This window comes from Bactrocera dorsalis, chromosome 6 (genome assembly GCF_023373825.1).
Source record: "Bactrocera dorsalis isolate Fly_Bdor chromosome 6, ASM2337382v1, whole genome shotgun sequence".
NCBI classification, from domain to species: Eukaryota; Metazoa; Arthropoda; class Insecta; order Diptera; family Tephritidae; genus Bactrocera; species Bactrocera dorsalis.
This window is the reverse complement of record NC_064308.1, coordinates 23,666,328-23,682,683: the sequence shown is the minus strand read 5'-3', so window position 1 is coordinate 23,682,683 and position 16,356 is coordinate 23,666,328. Positions and strand designations below refer to the sequence as shown.

Below are 16,356 nucleotides of genomic sequence, written 5' to 3'. Positions count from 1 at the left end.
TTATCATCCATGATGTCTAATGTCTCTTTTTGCTCCTGCCTACGACAAATCCTGCCTTTTTTGGTTTGTCGTTCAGTTTCTGCTCGACTTATGCGTGTGGAGTCAGTTGATCGCGCCCAGTCATGAGCGCTTGGCCCACTACTGATTTCCATGTCTTGCATGAAGGTGAGTAAAGCAAACGAACCTTCACTAAAGACACTGGCTGTCACATAAGCTGCAATTTCAACGATGACAGAGGTTCCACTCAAGTGCTTCGGTGAGATTTTCCAAATAAGTTGGTTCTCATTGTTGTTCTGCGTGAAGCCTCCGATACATCGCTCCAGGAGGGCATCTTTGCTCAGATCTTCGTAGATAGGCTTAATTATATCCTAAACATACTTGGGAAGAGCAATATACGTGTGTTTAAAGGAATCCAATGCATTAGCAGCTGCAGCTTCTTGCCATTCGCACCAGGAGTGCGCGCCGCTCGGGCATTTTCCGTGCTGTGGATTCTCGTCCGTCGAACTGTAGTGAAAGAACGTTGCCCAGATAGCGTTCTTCATATTTTTTACGGAATCAGAGTGACGTCTGATAACCAACCCGTAGTATACCGTCAGTTCATCGATAATTTTGGCCGTAAGCTTCTCTTTACCAGACAGACTTTCTCTTTTGATTTTCTTTCCAGCCTTAGTTTTGGTATCTACAACGGTCTTTTTGACTATTTCACGTAGACGAGTGCCCATTCTTTTTTGAACATGTCCCACACATTCTTCTTTTGTTGTTGCAAAATTATTACCGTAAGGTTTAGAATTCACCAACCCGGAGTAAGCTTTGGAGTCACAGTCGCCGATATAGTTGCGATATCGCACACCGTTCTTTACGGAGCGTTGAAACATTGTTTTTATCGCTTCGACCTCCATATTTGGACGAGTATGATTTGCTCGACAGTTTACAGTATCTACATTAGCTTCATGCCACTCTTCGTATTTGGCAGAGTTTGATTTGTGTTCCCAAGTTTTCCATTCGTGACAGTATGAACTTATGACGATAGTGTCAAGAACTTTACTCGTAAAGTGACCGATTAGCAGGGTGCCGAATAAAGATGACTAGCCTCTTTTTTTCATGTTCCGTCGCCTGATACACTGAGTTCGTCGGCATCTTTAGTTTGTTGTTGCTGCTCTTTCTTCATTTATAGCAGATGAAAAGAATCAATTCGCTACTTCTCTTATAGTCGAGCACATTTTGTTCACGTAATTATTGTACGTCGGTCTTGATAAAAATGAACTGGACAAATCCATCAAGCCGCAGAACTCTTCACAGCCAACTAATCCAAGGCCTAATATCCACATCACGGAGGCAAACCAATAATTCACTACGTAAATACCAGAGTTTATTTGTGCACTAGACGTTTGTTATTTGTTTACAACCTTCGCACGACACTTTGATGTGAAATCCAAGTCCTTCTTTCTTAGTCGAATGAAAATTTACTTTTTCGTCACACTAGCGTAGCAATTGTTGAAAAAAACCAATAAAAAAATCAATCAACCTATAATGTTTTTCAACATACTCCGTAATTTGATGTTGAACGGTCACACTTTTCCGATTGTGGGGCGGTAAAATAATCTCGAACCCGCAGATTGGTTATCAGATCTTGTAATTTTTTTTGGCATTTTTGTAATAATTTAACAACAAAAATTGATGAAAACGGAGCTGAAGTTATGCGAAAATAAGAACGCGTGGATACGTCTGCTCGATAGGATATTTCCTGCTAACTGAATTTTGTACTCCAGACTGACAAAATATACGGACCATAAACACGTTTCTCCTTATCTTGAAATTTCAATACATGACATAGGTTGGTAAGGTTTAGGTACTACATAGAGAGCGAAACATCTACCGGGTAATAATAGCGCGCTCGCTCCGGGGCGCTTGGGTCGGGTCAGATATATGTACAAAAATCCGGCAGGGATAAAAATACTCATAATTTCGTCAATTTTGCTTTAATTGACTCGAAATTCTCCAGATATTATGCATTCAATTTGAAAAAAAAATTAACTTGGATGTAGAACAATTGAAAAACTACACTTTAGCTGATCCCAAATTCAATAAATGGGATCGAATCGATGTCGTCATTGAAAATGAAAATGAAAGGTTAATTTTTATTTATACTTCGCATGTTTTACGAATTTTTTGTTTTTCTGTAAGTTGGTAGTACTGTTAGTGACATCTATGCTAAATTTCACGTAAAATTATTAATTAGTAATTGCAATCCGCATCGTTTTGTGAGGCTCTAAAAGTGAATTCTTCGATTTTTACTATGTCTGAATTTATTGAGCAAAGAAGTGCGATAATGCACCATCCACAACCACCGCATTCGCACATTCATATTATTAGAAGCTTTATACATAAAACACAAAAAGGGATAACTTTAAAACAAAAAATATACATTTTCTTCAGTAACTTTTTTCCTTCCAAACAAAACAAAAGCCGGCGCGGAAGACTAATTAAATTGGCTGCAAATTAAAATATTTTTTTCTATTACAGTTTTTCTACTGCAATTACTTACCGCTAATTTATCCACATAATTCTTGGGTGCCGGAATTACAAGATGGCACGATATGCTTGCACCGTTCCGGTTGTATATGGATAGGTATGTTGTTAAACACTAGGGTGGGTCGATTCCGGAATTTTTTCGATTCGGGATTTCTAATAGTGCGGAAAAGTTGCCTTAGTACTTACTGATTCCAATCCAACTTTTTGTTTTTGAGATCGGATTGCATCTTCAACCCCAACCCCGGCCTTGAAATTTCGGAAATTCGCTTAAAATCGTGAAATTGTCTACCTAGCACCTGAAATACGCATCTCATGCAAAATGTATAAAACAAAAGTTATTTGTCACGTCATTTGCTACCGAAATGGTATTTATATATGATCATGGCCGTAGGACGAACCGTTCCCGAGAAACGAGCGAAAAGGCGGCGCGCCACAGTGCAAGGTGAAAATTGTTGCAGCTCTCAGCTAACCTGTATTGGTCACCCAGAACCCACAGCGTGGAGGTGGCTGCTCTTCGGGTTCCTCCCAAGCCCAACCCAACCAACCAACCATATTTCAGGCTTGTTTTAGCCTGAATCTGTGTCAAATTTATTGATAAAATCAGATTTTGTACTAAACTTTGGCACTTGTTGCCTAGATTTCAGTGTAGGGCGTATAAAACGATCACGAGATTGGGGGCCAATAACTTTAGAAGATGCCTCTGTCACCAGTTTGACGGTTCTCTCGACTGCCACGGTGTGAGGGGGGAATTCACTAAATTTCCATACCTCTGCAGTGTCTTCCGACAGCCCTTTTATGAGTTCTTCGTTAGAAACTGAACAAAGAACTGGTGGAACAGTCAAGGTAATAGTGTTCCAGTTAATCATATCGTAATAATTATTAGCTTTGAAATTCAGCTTTGGCACTTTATTATATCTAACCCTTCCATTTACAGTGTCAGACTCTGCTTATCTGGCTGCCAGAAGACGGTCAAGGGCCAGCTTTCTGACTTCTATCCGTTCGTCAGTCATCATACTAAGGAGAATGTTTTCTTGGAGAGCAAGAAAGCATTCTGTTGAATGGATGAATCGACAACCTTGCGCAGTTTAGCAGGTAAGTATCTCGACCTATGAATTGCAGCATAGAGATGGCGCGAGCCATCTTTGATTGAACTGTTGAATCTTATTGAGAACCACAAAGGTGAGTAAACTGTAAGTATGTATACGTACTTGACCAAAATCTTTATTTCCTTTGTTGGTTTGTCAGTAGAAATGTATAATCCCAGAATTCTATTTGCACATTGACCGGAAATAACAGCTTCTGATATTTTATAGAGATAAGCTTTGTCTGTGCTAAGTTGGGTCGGGTTATTAACTTCAGAAGGTAATCGGCAGGATGGAAAACTTTCAAATTTGACAACAGGCAACTTCTCACAATCAGGGAGCAGTTTACCTATGTCGCTAGAGAATGTATTTGGACTCTTTGAGACACCATCTATGTGTTCGAAAAGAGCACGAAATGGAAGTTCGTTGAAATGTAGAAGACAAACAACCCACTGTAATGGCCTACCTATTCTTTCTTCTAGTTTCCGAAAGATTCCACCTTTCCAGCTTGTGTTCGTGTTGGTGCCATCAGCACCGACAACTTCTAGATGTTCCACATCAACTGAAATGTCTTGTAAATGTTGCCATATAGCCTGCGTCTCATCCTCAGCTGACCCGGAAGGAGAGGTGACGTGGCCAAAGTAATGACAACCAGATTCTGCTATAAGAGAAATATGTTCCGTTTTGACAGTGTCGCGGTAGTACTTTTCACCTTCGCTGACTTGTGCAAGTGTATTGTCTTTGCGGCCGTCAAAATACAGCCCATATACAGAGTCAATACTTTCGGTGTTTTGGAGCTTAACTCCAACACTTTGTTTTGCCCGACTAATCTTGCATTTGTCAGCGACAAAGCTAGCCTGATCCTCTGTTATCAAACCTGCTTTTTTGGCATCCAGAAAAGCAGATGAAACAATCAAGGCCGCTGCTCTATCACTTACTCCAAATCTTTGGGCAGCTAAAGCAGTGTGTTCTAATACTAGTGTGTTTTGTTTGGTTTTAGAGGATGGAAGAGAAAATTCATCATCACCATCGTTTTTCGAAGAATCAATGTGCTACGCGCCTACATTGTTGTCGTCTGTATGAGAGTCTGGCTGATCTGAATGGTCACGTGTTCTAGCTGATACTTTTCTGGTAAGTGTTGATGTTGAATGACGTTTTGAAAGCTTTTCATTATGTTCATTTTCCTTTGTAATCTTTTTTGTTACAGGTAGATCAACACTTCCATTGTTCATTGATAGGAACTTTCCTTTCCTTTGGACAAGTACAAGAAGAAAAATAAATGCATTTACAAGCAGCAATGTCAAATAATTTTCCGGCAGAAGAGACAAAGTCGTCTCTTTTAGAGCTCAAACCTATTGGGTTCCTTATAAACATTTGTTTAAGAGTCAGAAATTTCTTATGGTATGTGGTGAGCATTTGTACAACTCTGGTGTGTGAAACTATCGGGATAGATAACTTTTTGAAGGTATTTTCAACCTTTCTTGCAACTATTTCTGTAACCTCTTTACTCCTAGGTTCATAGTTGTCGCCTCGGAGTCGCCCTATACGAAGTCTTTCAAACTGATAACACAAAAGAACATTCTGGTAAGTAGGTAACTGGGACTCAGAGAGATTGTACGGATATATGCCAAACACAGGACATTTCTGTCTAAATTTAAATTTAGATACAGACATTTTGAGTACTGTGTTCTGTTGAGAGAATATAAGTGATAGCACTTGGCGAAATCAACGATAAGAGTGAAAGAACTCGATGAAAAAATATTTAAGTGGAGACCAGTCCGAACGTGTCGTATGGCGCAGGGAAATTAATGTAAGTGATAGAACCAGTCCGAACGTGTCGTATGGCGCAGTGAAATGAATGTAAGTGATAGAACTCGGCGAAATCACCGACAAGAGTGAAGGAACTCGATGAAAAAATATTTATGTGGAGACCAGTCCGAACGTGTCGTATGGCGCAGAGAAATGAATGTAAGTGATCACAGGTCTAACTCGGCGAAATCACCGACAAGAGTGAAAGAACTCGATGAAAAAATATTTGTTGTGGAGACCTATCCGAACGTGTCCTTTGGCGTATGCGAATGAATGTGAGTGATAGCAATCGGCGAAATCAACGTCAAGAAGTGTGGCCGCAAGCCGATTTTCACCTCGCGCTGTGGCGCGCCGCATTTTCGCTCGTATCTCGGGAACGGTTCGTCCTACGGCCATGATCACCTATACCATTTCGGTAGCAAATAACTTTTGTTTTATACATTTTGCCATGAGATGCGTATTTCAGGCGCTAGGTAGACAATTTCACGATTTTAGTCAAATTTCCGAAATTTCAAGGCCGGAGTTGGGGTTTAAGATGCAATCCGATCTCAAAACAAAAAGTTGCATTGGAATTAGGAAGTACTAAGGCAACTTTTCCGCACTACTAGAAATCCCGAATCGAAAAAAGTCCGGAATCGACCCAACCTATTAAACACTAGCCCAGCGACGCCTTGTCCTTCTATGTTGTTTTCAAATCTACTAGCTGTTGCATCTCGTTTGATTACACATATAACCACGAAGTAGCTGCAAATGTAAAAAGTAATTCCAAGATTTTATTGCGCTTCTTTTGTCTAACTTAATTATTATACTAATGTTTGTACTCAGTGTCACTAACCTTATTCAAGTGATATCACGGCCAGCAATGTACAGCCGTTTTTAGTAAACTTACTTCAATAATTTTTTCTCGACTCTTCAGTGGGCATAAGCAGGATTTTCTTTGCCACACCAATCTCCATCAAAAAGCAATCCTCTAAGATCGACCGTAGTCTTGAAAAAGTTTTGTTGCGCGACACCAATAATAGGAGTATTTAGTAAACGAAGAATGCCAAACAAAATTACTATTTATAAAACAGAAAACAAATTAATCGCGAAACAATGACCGATCAAAATCAAACTAAGCACGGATTATATTCACATGCAACGGAGCAATCTCCAAAAAAATCAATGTACATATTTACTAGTCTTTATCGGCTTGTTAATCTGTAATAAAAAAAAAGTTGTAGTTAAAAAAAGTTCGCCCTGATTTCTGTCTATAGATATATTTAAAAGACTTTAAACATTTATCAAATAATGCGTTTTTCGCTGCTTCTGTATTAATTCATCTTCTTGAAAAATTGTGTATCGCCTTTTTTCTTTTAACATAGTAATATTTCGATAAGCTTGATAGTCAACAGTTTTTCTGTCTCATACGTACGCTTTCTCCCATTCATTTGAAAATTGTAGAAAGTGTAACATTGTTCGTGAACAGCTGGAAATGTTTCAATGTGTTACCTCCGTCTTGCAGGGGTTTATGTAATTGGTAACACATTGGTAACCTATTCGCTAAGAAATGTATTTGGTATCTTTAATAGACTGTAAAAGTGGCCATACATATTCGATTGCGATTTACTCGTATATGGACTTGTGCGCATACTAATCCATGTTCGCGAAAATGCTTGATTTTTTACGATCGGTGTGCCCACATGTATGTCGTGTATGGCGCTGTGTGCACACAAAATCTCATTTCTCTCATGTCGCCGAATAGGAAAGATCGCGGACGAACAATTTTCCGTTTGCTTGTCACACATATTCACTGTTTGAAGAACGAACGCAATATGGACTTGTATGTCGTGTATGGCGAAACGATTTCATATAGATCGAACGCACATGTGTGTCGTGTATGGCCACTTTAAACATATTTAATAACCATTATTTGTCATTCTGTTAACCAAAATGTAGCAAATCCCTGTAATAACGTCTCTGTTAGCAAATAGCATTACTTTACGGGTAAAAGTTAGCTAACTGGTTGAGAATGGTTTTCAGATGATGAAAACATTGCGGTAACGCTTTTACCACCTAACGCGACCGTTCCTTTCCAGCCCATGGATCAAAATCCCATAAGACTACTCAAGTTATGATACCGGGCTAAACTGTTATGGAACAATGTAGCACAAAAAAATGGTCCGGTTGAGAATATTTTTAAAGGACATTTAATACGTGATGCCATCTTACTGCTTAAATTCCATTGCATATATTGATTAGATCAAATAGTTAGAAGATATTGAACATTGGAGCGACGATAAAAATACGGAAGATGATGAAGATTTCGAAGTAATTATATGACGTTGAAGTTGGAGAACCAGTTATCGAGGAAAATGTACGACAACAGAAAGTGAGTTTTTCCTTTATAAAGTGGTGTGAAAACAACAGTGATGCAAATCAGATATCACATCTTATTATAAGGCATATGAGAATTCTAATTAAAAATTAGTATAGTGAATTTTACGGAATACATAGTTGAAAACATAAATGTTGAAAGTGATTCTGAAGAGGATGAGGGGAGATGTAGTTTTGGCAATATTGATGCTGAATTGTAATATATTGTAAGTTGACACTAAAAATGAGCTGTTACGAAAACTAACCACCGGGCAGTTAATAAGCAATGCCCTCATAAATGCAATGAGTTTCAAGCGTAAAACTACCAACAAATTTCCATTGAAAATTGACGATGCCTTGAAAGAACTTGACACAGAATTGGAAAGCAACAAGGAAAAAATATGTGAGTTGATTTTAAAATACTTCATTTGAGTGCCACATGTTAATTCAAAGACCAAAATTTTTTTACTACAGATGCCTATAATACAAGACCTGCTAGATCACAATGGAATCGAAAAATCACTCCATAAAATTGTAGCAGTCGAATTGTTGCTGGAACAAAAACGTGTGAAGGGCAAAACATTGTTAAAGGAACGCATTTTAATGCATTACTATTTGGTAAGTTTTTCGTGTTTTTATCATAGAAGGACATAGCTTCAATTTTGTAAAATGTGTAAAAGTAAAAGGCTTCACCCAATCGAAGTATGCTTACCAAATTCAAAAAAAAAGAGAGTGTGCTTATGACCGCACGACTGAAGTAAAACTTCTTTCTCTCTATCTATACCCTACCGGCAACTCAGCTAACTTTTAATGCACTTTAATCTAACTATTTCGCAACTAGAGGCGGTTGATACTTGGACTATTTTTCATGGAGCCAACTGACTATTTTAACATTGCCATGTCCTAGGCAGTAGTCAATTACCCGACTCTGCACGACTTTTCAACTAACTTAAAGTTAGCTACTTAGTAGTTGGCTATATATTAGCTATTAGCTATTTATTTAAGTTAACTACAAGTTGGTTACTTAGCAGTTAGTTAAAAATTAGTTATTTAGTAGTAAGCTATCAGTTAACTTTTTTTAAATTAGCTACAAATCAATTACACAAGTTAAAAAGGCCGAAAAATAAATTATTAATTTTCTGTTTTATTCTTCTTATTTTTTAAACATTCTGCATGGAAATGACGTTTTTTAATGATTTTTAAGGCATTCCTTATCTCCTTTTCGTTGTCTTCAAAACCAAGCGAACGACAAGCATCTGTTTAAAATATTTAAAATATATTTGAGCTATGTTATTGGAAATATGTATACATATATGCTTTCAGTATATGGGTTACCCATTAAAGTTTGGTAAAAAGCTTTGAAATCTTTCAAACGCTTCTTGCCGTGGACTCCATCCAAATTGACTTCTATGCACACACTTTGGGAAATAACATCTGTCAACGTTTTCGCCAGGCGTCCTTTTAACAAAGCCTTCATCCTGTTAACCTGTTAAGTAAGTTATAAAAACTTTTAGTATAGTAATGCATTTTAGCAAGGTATTAAATTCATGGAACACAATTTTTAAGACTTACGTAGAGGTCACGATTGTCCTCACTAATAATAGTGTTGAAGTCGTGTAAGTCGTTGACACTTTTTATGGGGAAAACTGCACGTACATTATTGTTGGATACCTCTTGGTGAAGAACCCTTTCCGTCAACACTTTCTGCTCAGCTAAGGACTTCATAATTATGCCATTTTGGTTGACAATAGTTTCTGCATTGCATTTGGTAATGAATAATAATAAAAATTAAGATGTAGTGAAATTATTTATATTTAATATAAATAATAATCTGTTTTAAAAGGATTAATTACCTTGAAGCTTTTGTATAGTATCTGAAATGAATTTTTTTACATTTAAATTAATTTAAGTTTCGCTAATTTTTTGCAATTCGAATTTCTTACTGTTCATCTGCTTAAATTGTTGCTCAATATTTTCCTTGAGGCTGCTACAACCTGGGCAGCAGCTTGTTTCGTCGCTATCTGTAAACCCATTTCTATGAAGCCAAGTTATATACAACATTTTTATTGTAGTTAATAGTTACTTACACTGAGACATTGGTTGAATACTGAATGTGGAACGTTTAATATTTAGTATCGACATCTAAACTTTTTATACTTTTTTTATTAACTTTGTACTATTTTTAATTTAATAAATAACTTTATCTTTTAAAATTTTGTGTCACTTTTGCTTGCAAACGATTGAGCAACTGATTCACGGACAATTGACTACAGCCTACTAATAACGAAAAGAGAGATTCCAAAGAACTAACAGTAAAGATGCGAAAATAAATCAAAAACAAAAACACGTGCATTCTCTATGCTCGCCCTGATGTGGGATATTTATGCATTACATTGTAGTTAGCTTTTAGTTAGTTCATAAAAGTTAACTAGAAATGTGTTTTTTGCGTAGTTGACTACCGAATTGCTGGCAGGGTATGTATATATATGAATGTGTGTGTGCAATATATACATGTATGCACATATACATATATTTATTTCCTACAAATATTTAAATTTATTTTATGTTTTCATCAGTAGTTTTCATCAGTAATTACTGTGGTTGATTGTAAAACCGAGACAATAGGCTTATGATACGAGAAATACGATACATATATATATTTTAGAATTAAAATTAGAAATCTAGAAAAAACTGCATCGACTGTTGTTCCATGTCTTGTAGTTGGCTCATTACGGTCATTATTCATTTGTAATTCTAATTTATCTCGTAGAAAGTTTCTCAAGAGTTGTCCATCTTCGGATGCGAAATTGATATTGAAATCTCTTGCTAAGATTAGTGGCAACGTATGATAGTTTTCTCCTAGTTCTTCAGAACCTACTCGACCATAAATCATAAGTCTTCTGTATATAAACTTTATGATATTATTAACTGTGTTATTGGGCGACATGTAAACAACTACCATTATGTTGTTTGTTCCATCGTCCAAAACACGGGAAAAATTAGGAAAAATTATTTTAATTTTATTTCTCTTTATTTTTATTTAAATAAAGTAATATTTCAAATAAATTATATTTATTTCCACTATTACAGAGTGAAGATGTGCAAAATGAACTTCATTTCTTCAAAGAAAATTGATGACCTTCATGAAATGTGCATATTCGCATTATTTCGTTATCATTTCCATATTTGTACCAATAGAATTTCTATGGCATATACATACATACATATGTATATTATTTCTTTGGCACATTTGTCTGTATGTTACGAAAACAAATGCGAGCCACATACATATGTACATATGTACATTCATAATAACAAGTGTCGCACGCATCTTTCGCATCTCTGCCGAAATGGCCGAAACTCAAAGAGTCACGCCCGGAACACATAGAGCGGGCAGGCTGCAAGCGACATCTGTCAAATATTAAAATACACACGTTCTTATGGACACAGTTATGTAGTTGTACATCTGTCTAAATAACAGTGTCCTTAAGAATGTGTGTATTTCAATATCAGATTCAGATGGCGCTTGCAGTCTGCCGCGTTCTATGTGTTCAGCACGTCAATCTGTCGAAGCATTGACGCGACGAGACGCGAAAGAAACTAACAAACGATCGCCGATTGTTACCGCTTTCCTTGCCGCTGTAACAGCTTCGCCTTCCAACGTGCGTAAATATGTATGCATATGTATGAACTTGCATAAGGAGCATGCATGCATGTGTTTATGTCTTCATATTCATATTCATGCATACATATATTTATGTCTCTTCATATTCTTGCGTATGTGAGACAGAGAACATAATGTATTTTGTACACATTTTCGGTGTCAAAATGAAACAAAATATAAACAAGCAAAACGAAATTCTTCGTTGGGAGTCTCTTCATATTCTCTTCTTCGGCATATATGCCTTGTCATCATATGCCGTAAATACATATATGTATTTCTGTCTCTTCATATTCTCGGTTAGAATATGTGAGAGAATTGTAAACAATGTTAAAATTGCGAGGCGAATTCCGACCTTACATACAATGTTAACAAATTTTATGTTCTCTGTCTATACTTTTAAGTTCTCTGGTTCTTGCAAATTTGTTTACATGCACACATAATTACATATGTATGTACGTGAATATGCGCGACCGCTTGGTCTTTTAATATGTACATATGTTAAATGAAATGTCGTAAATTTGGCAACGCGGTGAGCCTTCTCTATATTATACGTTCTCTGCGTTCGCCTCGCCTGATCACACTTTTCGTTTCACGTTCGCTTGATCACACTTTTCGTTACGCGTTCGTCAGCTTACTCCCCAAGCCAATTACCGTTCACCTCGCCCGATCACACTTTTCGTTACACGTTCGCCTGATCACACTTTTCATTTCACATTCGCCTGATCACACTTTTCGTTACGCGTTCGTCAGCTTACTCCCCAAGCCAAGCGCGCCTAAAGAAGTTTTACTTCAAAAACATCAGACTCACCAAAGGCCGTTTCTTCAAGTCTCGTTGCTTGGAAAAAAATTAAAAGATACTCAGCCACAAAATTAAAAGAAAACCATTCTTTTTTGACAATAAGTACTTATTTTTATAGCGAAATACATGCATGCACTTTCATTAATAGAGCAAAATTGATAGAAAATTCTTTCTATCTATTGACTTTTCTATTAATCTTGGCATCAAGGAATTCTTCGCCGCTACGGTAATCGAAATGGGTGATGTGCTATTTTCCTAGGACATCGTCGTGTTAATTTTGTTCGATCGGAGTAGGCGATACCATCATGCTGCATCGTTTACCTCGCTCATTTACAAATGTCTACCATATCCCACTGAGGAGCTATTACACAAAACAAACAAGCCTCGACCACTGCTTTAAAACAGCCATTCATTAATTTCGAATACATGTACATATGTATGTATAATGTGAACAAGTACAAACTCAATCTAAGTTTCTGTTTTGTTACGAGTAAAAGTGAGTCATGCAAATAAATTGAAAGTATTGTTACAAAAGTAGTATTAAGTTGTATTTGTATTGCTATATGCATCCCTTATTATGAACAATAGCTGTAGGTATATGGGATAGCATTTGTCTTGCTGTAGACATCTGGCGCCGCGGCTGTCTGCTTGTCGAAACAATAGACATCTGGCGCCGCACTATCTGCTTGTCTACTTAAACAATTGCTGAGTCTGGCGCCACGGCTGTCTGCTTGTCTAAGCAATAGCTGCATTTGGCGCCGTATGGCATTGTGTTCTTGTAGTTTCCAGACGCAATATTCTAGAAGGACACGTCGGCATCAGCAAGGAGTGCGTGGCTATATAAGCCGTGGCAGCGCCAAGGTAGTCAACCAGTGCTAAGAGTAAAGACGAGTTGTAAAATAAAGAGATTTTGTTGAAGTGAATTAAACGGCTTTTGGTTTTATTTGTCAGTCCAGAGATACGAACCTAGTAAAGTGAAACTAGCAAGGAGTAAATTCGTAACAGTATTATATCACCAAAATTATGTTTATTTCCATGTTTTTTTTTTTTCAAATTCGAAAACCCTTCGGAGAAGTTAGTATTTCGGAAAAGTAAAACCCCTTGGGACATTTTGGTTAACTTTTCCGCGATTCTACTGATTTAGCACTTGCAGAAATTTGAGCAACAAATATTTATGATATGGGTAACACATGGGTAGCCTATTCGCTAACAAAAGAATTAGTTACCCTTAACAGACTGAGTACCAATGAGATTCCATAACCAATGTGTCCCATTCTGTAAACACAAAAATAACAAGCAAGGTACACAAGTAAGCGTAACTAAGAACAAGACAGCGTGCCATATTTGCAACTGGTTAGAGTGAGAAAACCATAGATGTGTTACTTATTTTCCACTATCTTAACAAAAGCATTGAAACCTACAAGTAACAAATTCTATAATTTTCACCCATACATACGCAGGCGAAAGCTTATAGAATGACAGAAATTATATTAAGAATGCCATATAATGAGAGAGACACAGGGCAAAAGACTAGGCATTTCATTAAGGTATGCTAAATATTCCACTACTAAAACGGCCAAATGCCTTAAAAAAGGCTAAGAGTGTGCTGCCGTGTTATGCTATACTTTAAATACGTTTTTGTGAAATTTTCGAATATATTTGGATTATTAAAATTCGTAAGGATTAAATGTACCTAGTTTTGATTAAAATTTTATTTATTGTATCAAAAAATTGGTAAATCTTTCCTATTATTGAAAATATTTGAAGAATATATCGCACTTGTTACGTTAAAGTGTAACAACTCAAAATTTGAACATTTTCAGTGGAGACGAAAAACTGTTTCCGTAAATATTAATAATATATTACAAAGAAAAAACAATGTAATTGCACGAAAATATCATTAAAAATAATATAACCGTTGTTTCATTTTTATTTGTTTAGTATTTGCACGAAAACAACAAGTTTTTGAGTTATTACTCTTTTCCTGAAATTTTTTTATATACATAGTGGTATTATTTAGAATTTATTTCATTTATTTCAAAAAGTTACACTTTATGTGATACACTAACGAACCAATTTGATAAAACACTTGAAGACAACTAAAAATGTAACTCTTTAGTTGAGTCGAAAGAAGTCATTCTGAAAACAAAGAGAGAGTCATAACGGTTTTTTTAACGAAAGACTAGACAAATCACTGAACGATTTTTACAGTGTGTAGAGATGACCACTGCACATTATTTTCTTGCAAAAAACTAAAATTTGGAAATTTTGAGTTGTTACACTTTAACGTAAGAAGTGCGATATATATTTTTGTTTAAATTATTACATGTAGTTTTCTTTAGTATTGTTACAAAAGTAGTATTAAATTGTATTTGTATTGTTATATGCATCCCTTATTATGAACAATAGTTGTAGGTATATGGAATAGCATTTGTCTTGTTGTAGACATCTGGCGCCGCGGCTGTCTGCTTGTCGAAACAATAGACATCTGGCGCCGCACTATCTGCTTGTCTACTTAAACAATTGCTGAGTCTGGCGCCACGGCTGTCTGCTTGCATCTGGCGCCGTATAGCATTATGTTCTGGTAATTTCCAGACGCAATATTCTAGAAGGACACGTCGGCATCAGCGAGAAGTGCGTGGCTATATAAGCCGTGGCAGCGCCAACGTAATCAATCAGTGCTAAGAGTAAACTGTTATAGTGTAGACGAGTTGTAAAATAAAGAGTTGTTGAATTGAATTAAACAGTTTTTGGTTTTATTCGTCAATCCAGAGATACGAACCTAGCAAAGTAAACTAGCAAGCAGTAAATTCGTAACAGTATTATATATATTATATGGATAAAAAAGGCCTCCTGGAGAACCGAACACGCAAAACATATCGGCAATACGCCTATATTGCAACCTGTTTACTATTTTTAAGTCCTTTTATTTAAATCTCTGTGCCGAAAAATCAACTGTTTCGATCTGGCGATCTCAGCTGTTGACGACCATATGATTCTCTTGTTACTTGAACGTTTCTACAATGAACAAAAGTAACAGATTGTTTAACGTAGAGGTAAAGAATTGCCCAACTCAACTTCAAATTTGTGAGAACTTTGACAGCTTAGGAGGTTTTGACGTTAATCAATTGGAAACGAGCGATGGCCAGATTGAAATCTTACCAAACAAATATGTAAATACAGGGATTTGCTGCATAGTTCACTTATAAAATTTGTAAAACAATGAAAATTAAATAAATTTATGAAATTTAAATGTATTTGATGAATTGTTTTTTTATGTGAAGCATCATAGCAATATTTTTCAGTGAAAACTGGTTAAAAACATTTATTGATAGTTTCTTCATACATTAAACGACCTCTATATAGTAATTTTTATTCTTTTCTTTTTATTTAAATGCCCAAAAGTAATTATTTTGTCCAATATTTGCCATACTGGAAAATGTTATAAAAACTCTAAATTTGAGGCGTTCGCACACCTTAATAAGTCCTTTTATACCTACTTGAATGTTGGTTTTTGAGCTTTAGAACTATTACAAATTTTTATGAGGATGACAAAGTGTTTGTGGGAAATGTTAAAAAGAAGAAATGTTCTATTTTTTCTACAAAGTGTAAAACACCGTATTCTTGTGCACCCGTTATACATGGCAGCCAAACAATTAAAATATAAAACTTTATTAAAATCTATGAAACGTTATGACATTTTATTAAACGTTCTCAAACACTGCGTACTCGCTAATTTAATGTTGTTCACTCGCTGACATTTGCTTTCAGACTGTGCCCTTGTGTTTTGAAAAAACTACGATTTAAGTTGCTGTTGTTACTTGCTTGGAGTCTAATGAAGCTTCGAGTGAGGTCGTGTTGAACGTGTTTAGTTCTGACCATTTTTTTTATCTACCCTTTCCGCAGTTTCATATTGAGTAGTTAAGAAATCTTTCATTCGTTGCCACGGTGGGCACTTTCTTCGTGACGAGAGCGATTGCTCCCACAAAAGTAACAATTTTTCTGGTAATGCGGATGTGCATATATTTACCAGAATGGGTTCCCAATTGTCTGTGGGAATATTCTGTGTCGCTAGAACCGACAAGCAATTTCAAACAGTGGATTGAAGTTTTATA

General features: G+C 36.3%; 2 protein-coding genes across 2 annotated transcripts; both read right to left on the bottom strand.

Annotated features, from left to right (window-relative positions):
* Window positions 1-6: 6 nt before the first annotated feature.
* LOC115065848 (uncharacterized) lies at window positions 7-6,849 on the bottom strand. The gene is made up of 3 exons (XM_049460976.1): window positions 6,838-6,849; window positions 2,546-4,666; window positions 7-1,479 (listed from the first exon to the last, which is right to left on the bottom strand). The coding sequence occupies exons 1-2, from the start codon at window positions 6,847-6,849 to the stop codon at window positions 3,542-3,544; spliced, it is 1,137 nt and encodes a 378-aa protein (XP_049316933.1). The 3' UTR covers window positions 7-1,479; window positions 2,546-3,541.
* A 2,053-nt stretch (window positions 6,850-8,902) lies between these two features.
* Window positions 8,903-10,018, bottom strand: LOC125779490 (uncharacterized). The gene is made up of 6 exons (XM_049460851.1): window positions 9,866-10,018; window positions 9,722-9,799; window positions 9,632-9,652; window positions 9,351-9,532; window positions 9,114-9,264; window positions 8,903-9,034 (listed from the first exon to the last, which is right to left on the bottom strand). The coding sequence occupies exons 1-6, from the start codon at window positions 9,918-9,920 to the stop codon at window positions 8,910-8,912; spliced, it is 612 nt and encodes a 203-aa protein (XP_049316808.1). The 5' UTR covers window positions 9,921-10,018; the 3' UTR covers window positions 8,903-8,909.
* Window positions 10,019-16,356: the final 6,338 nt, after the last annotated feature.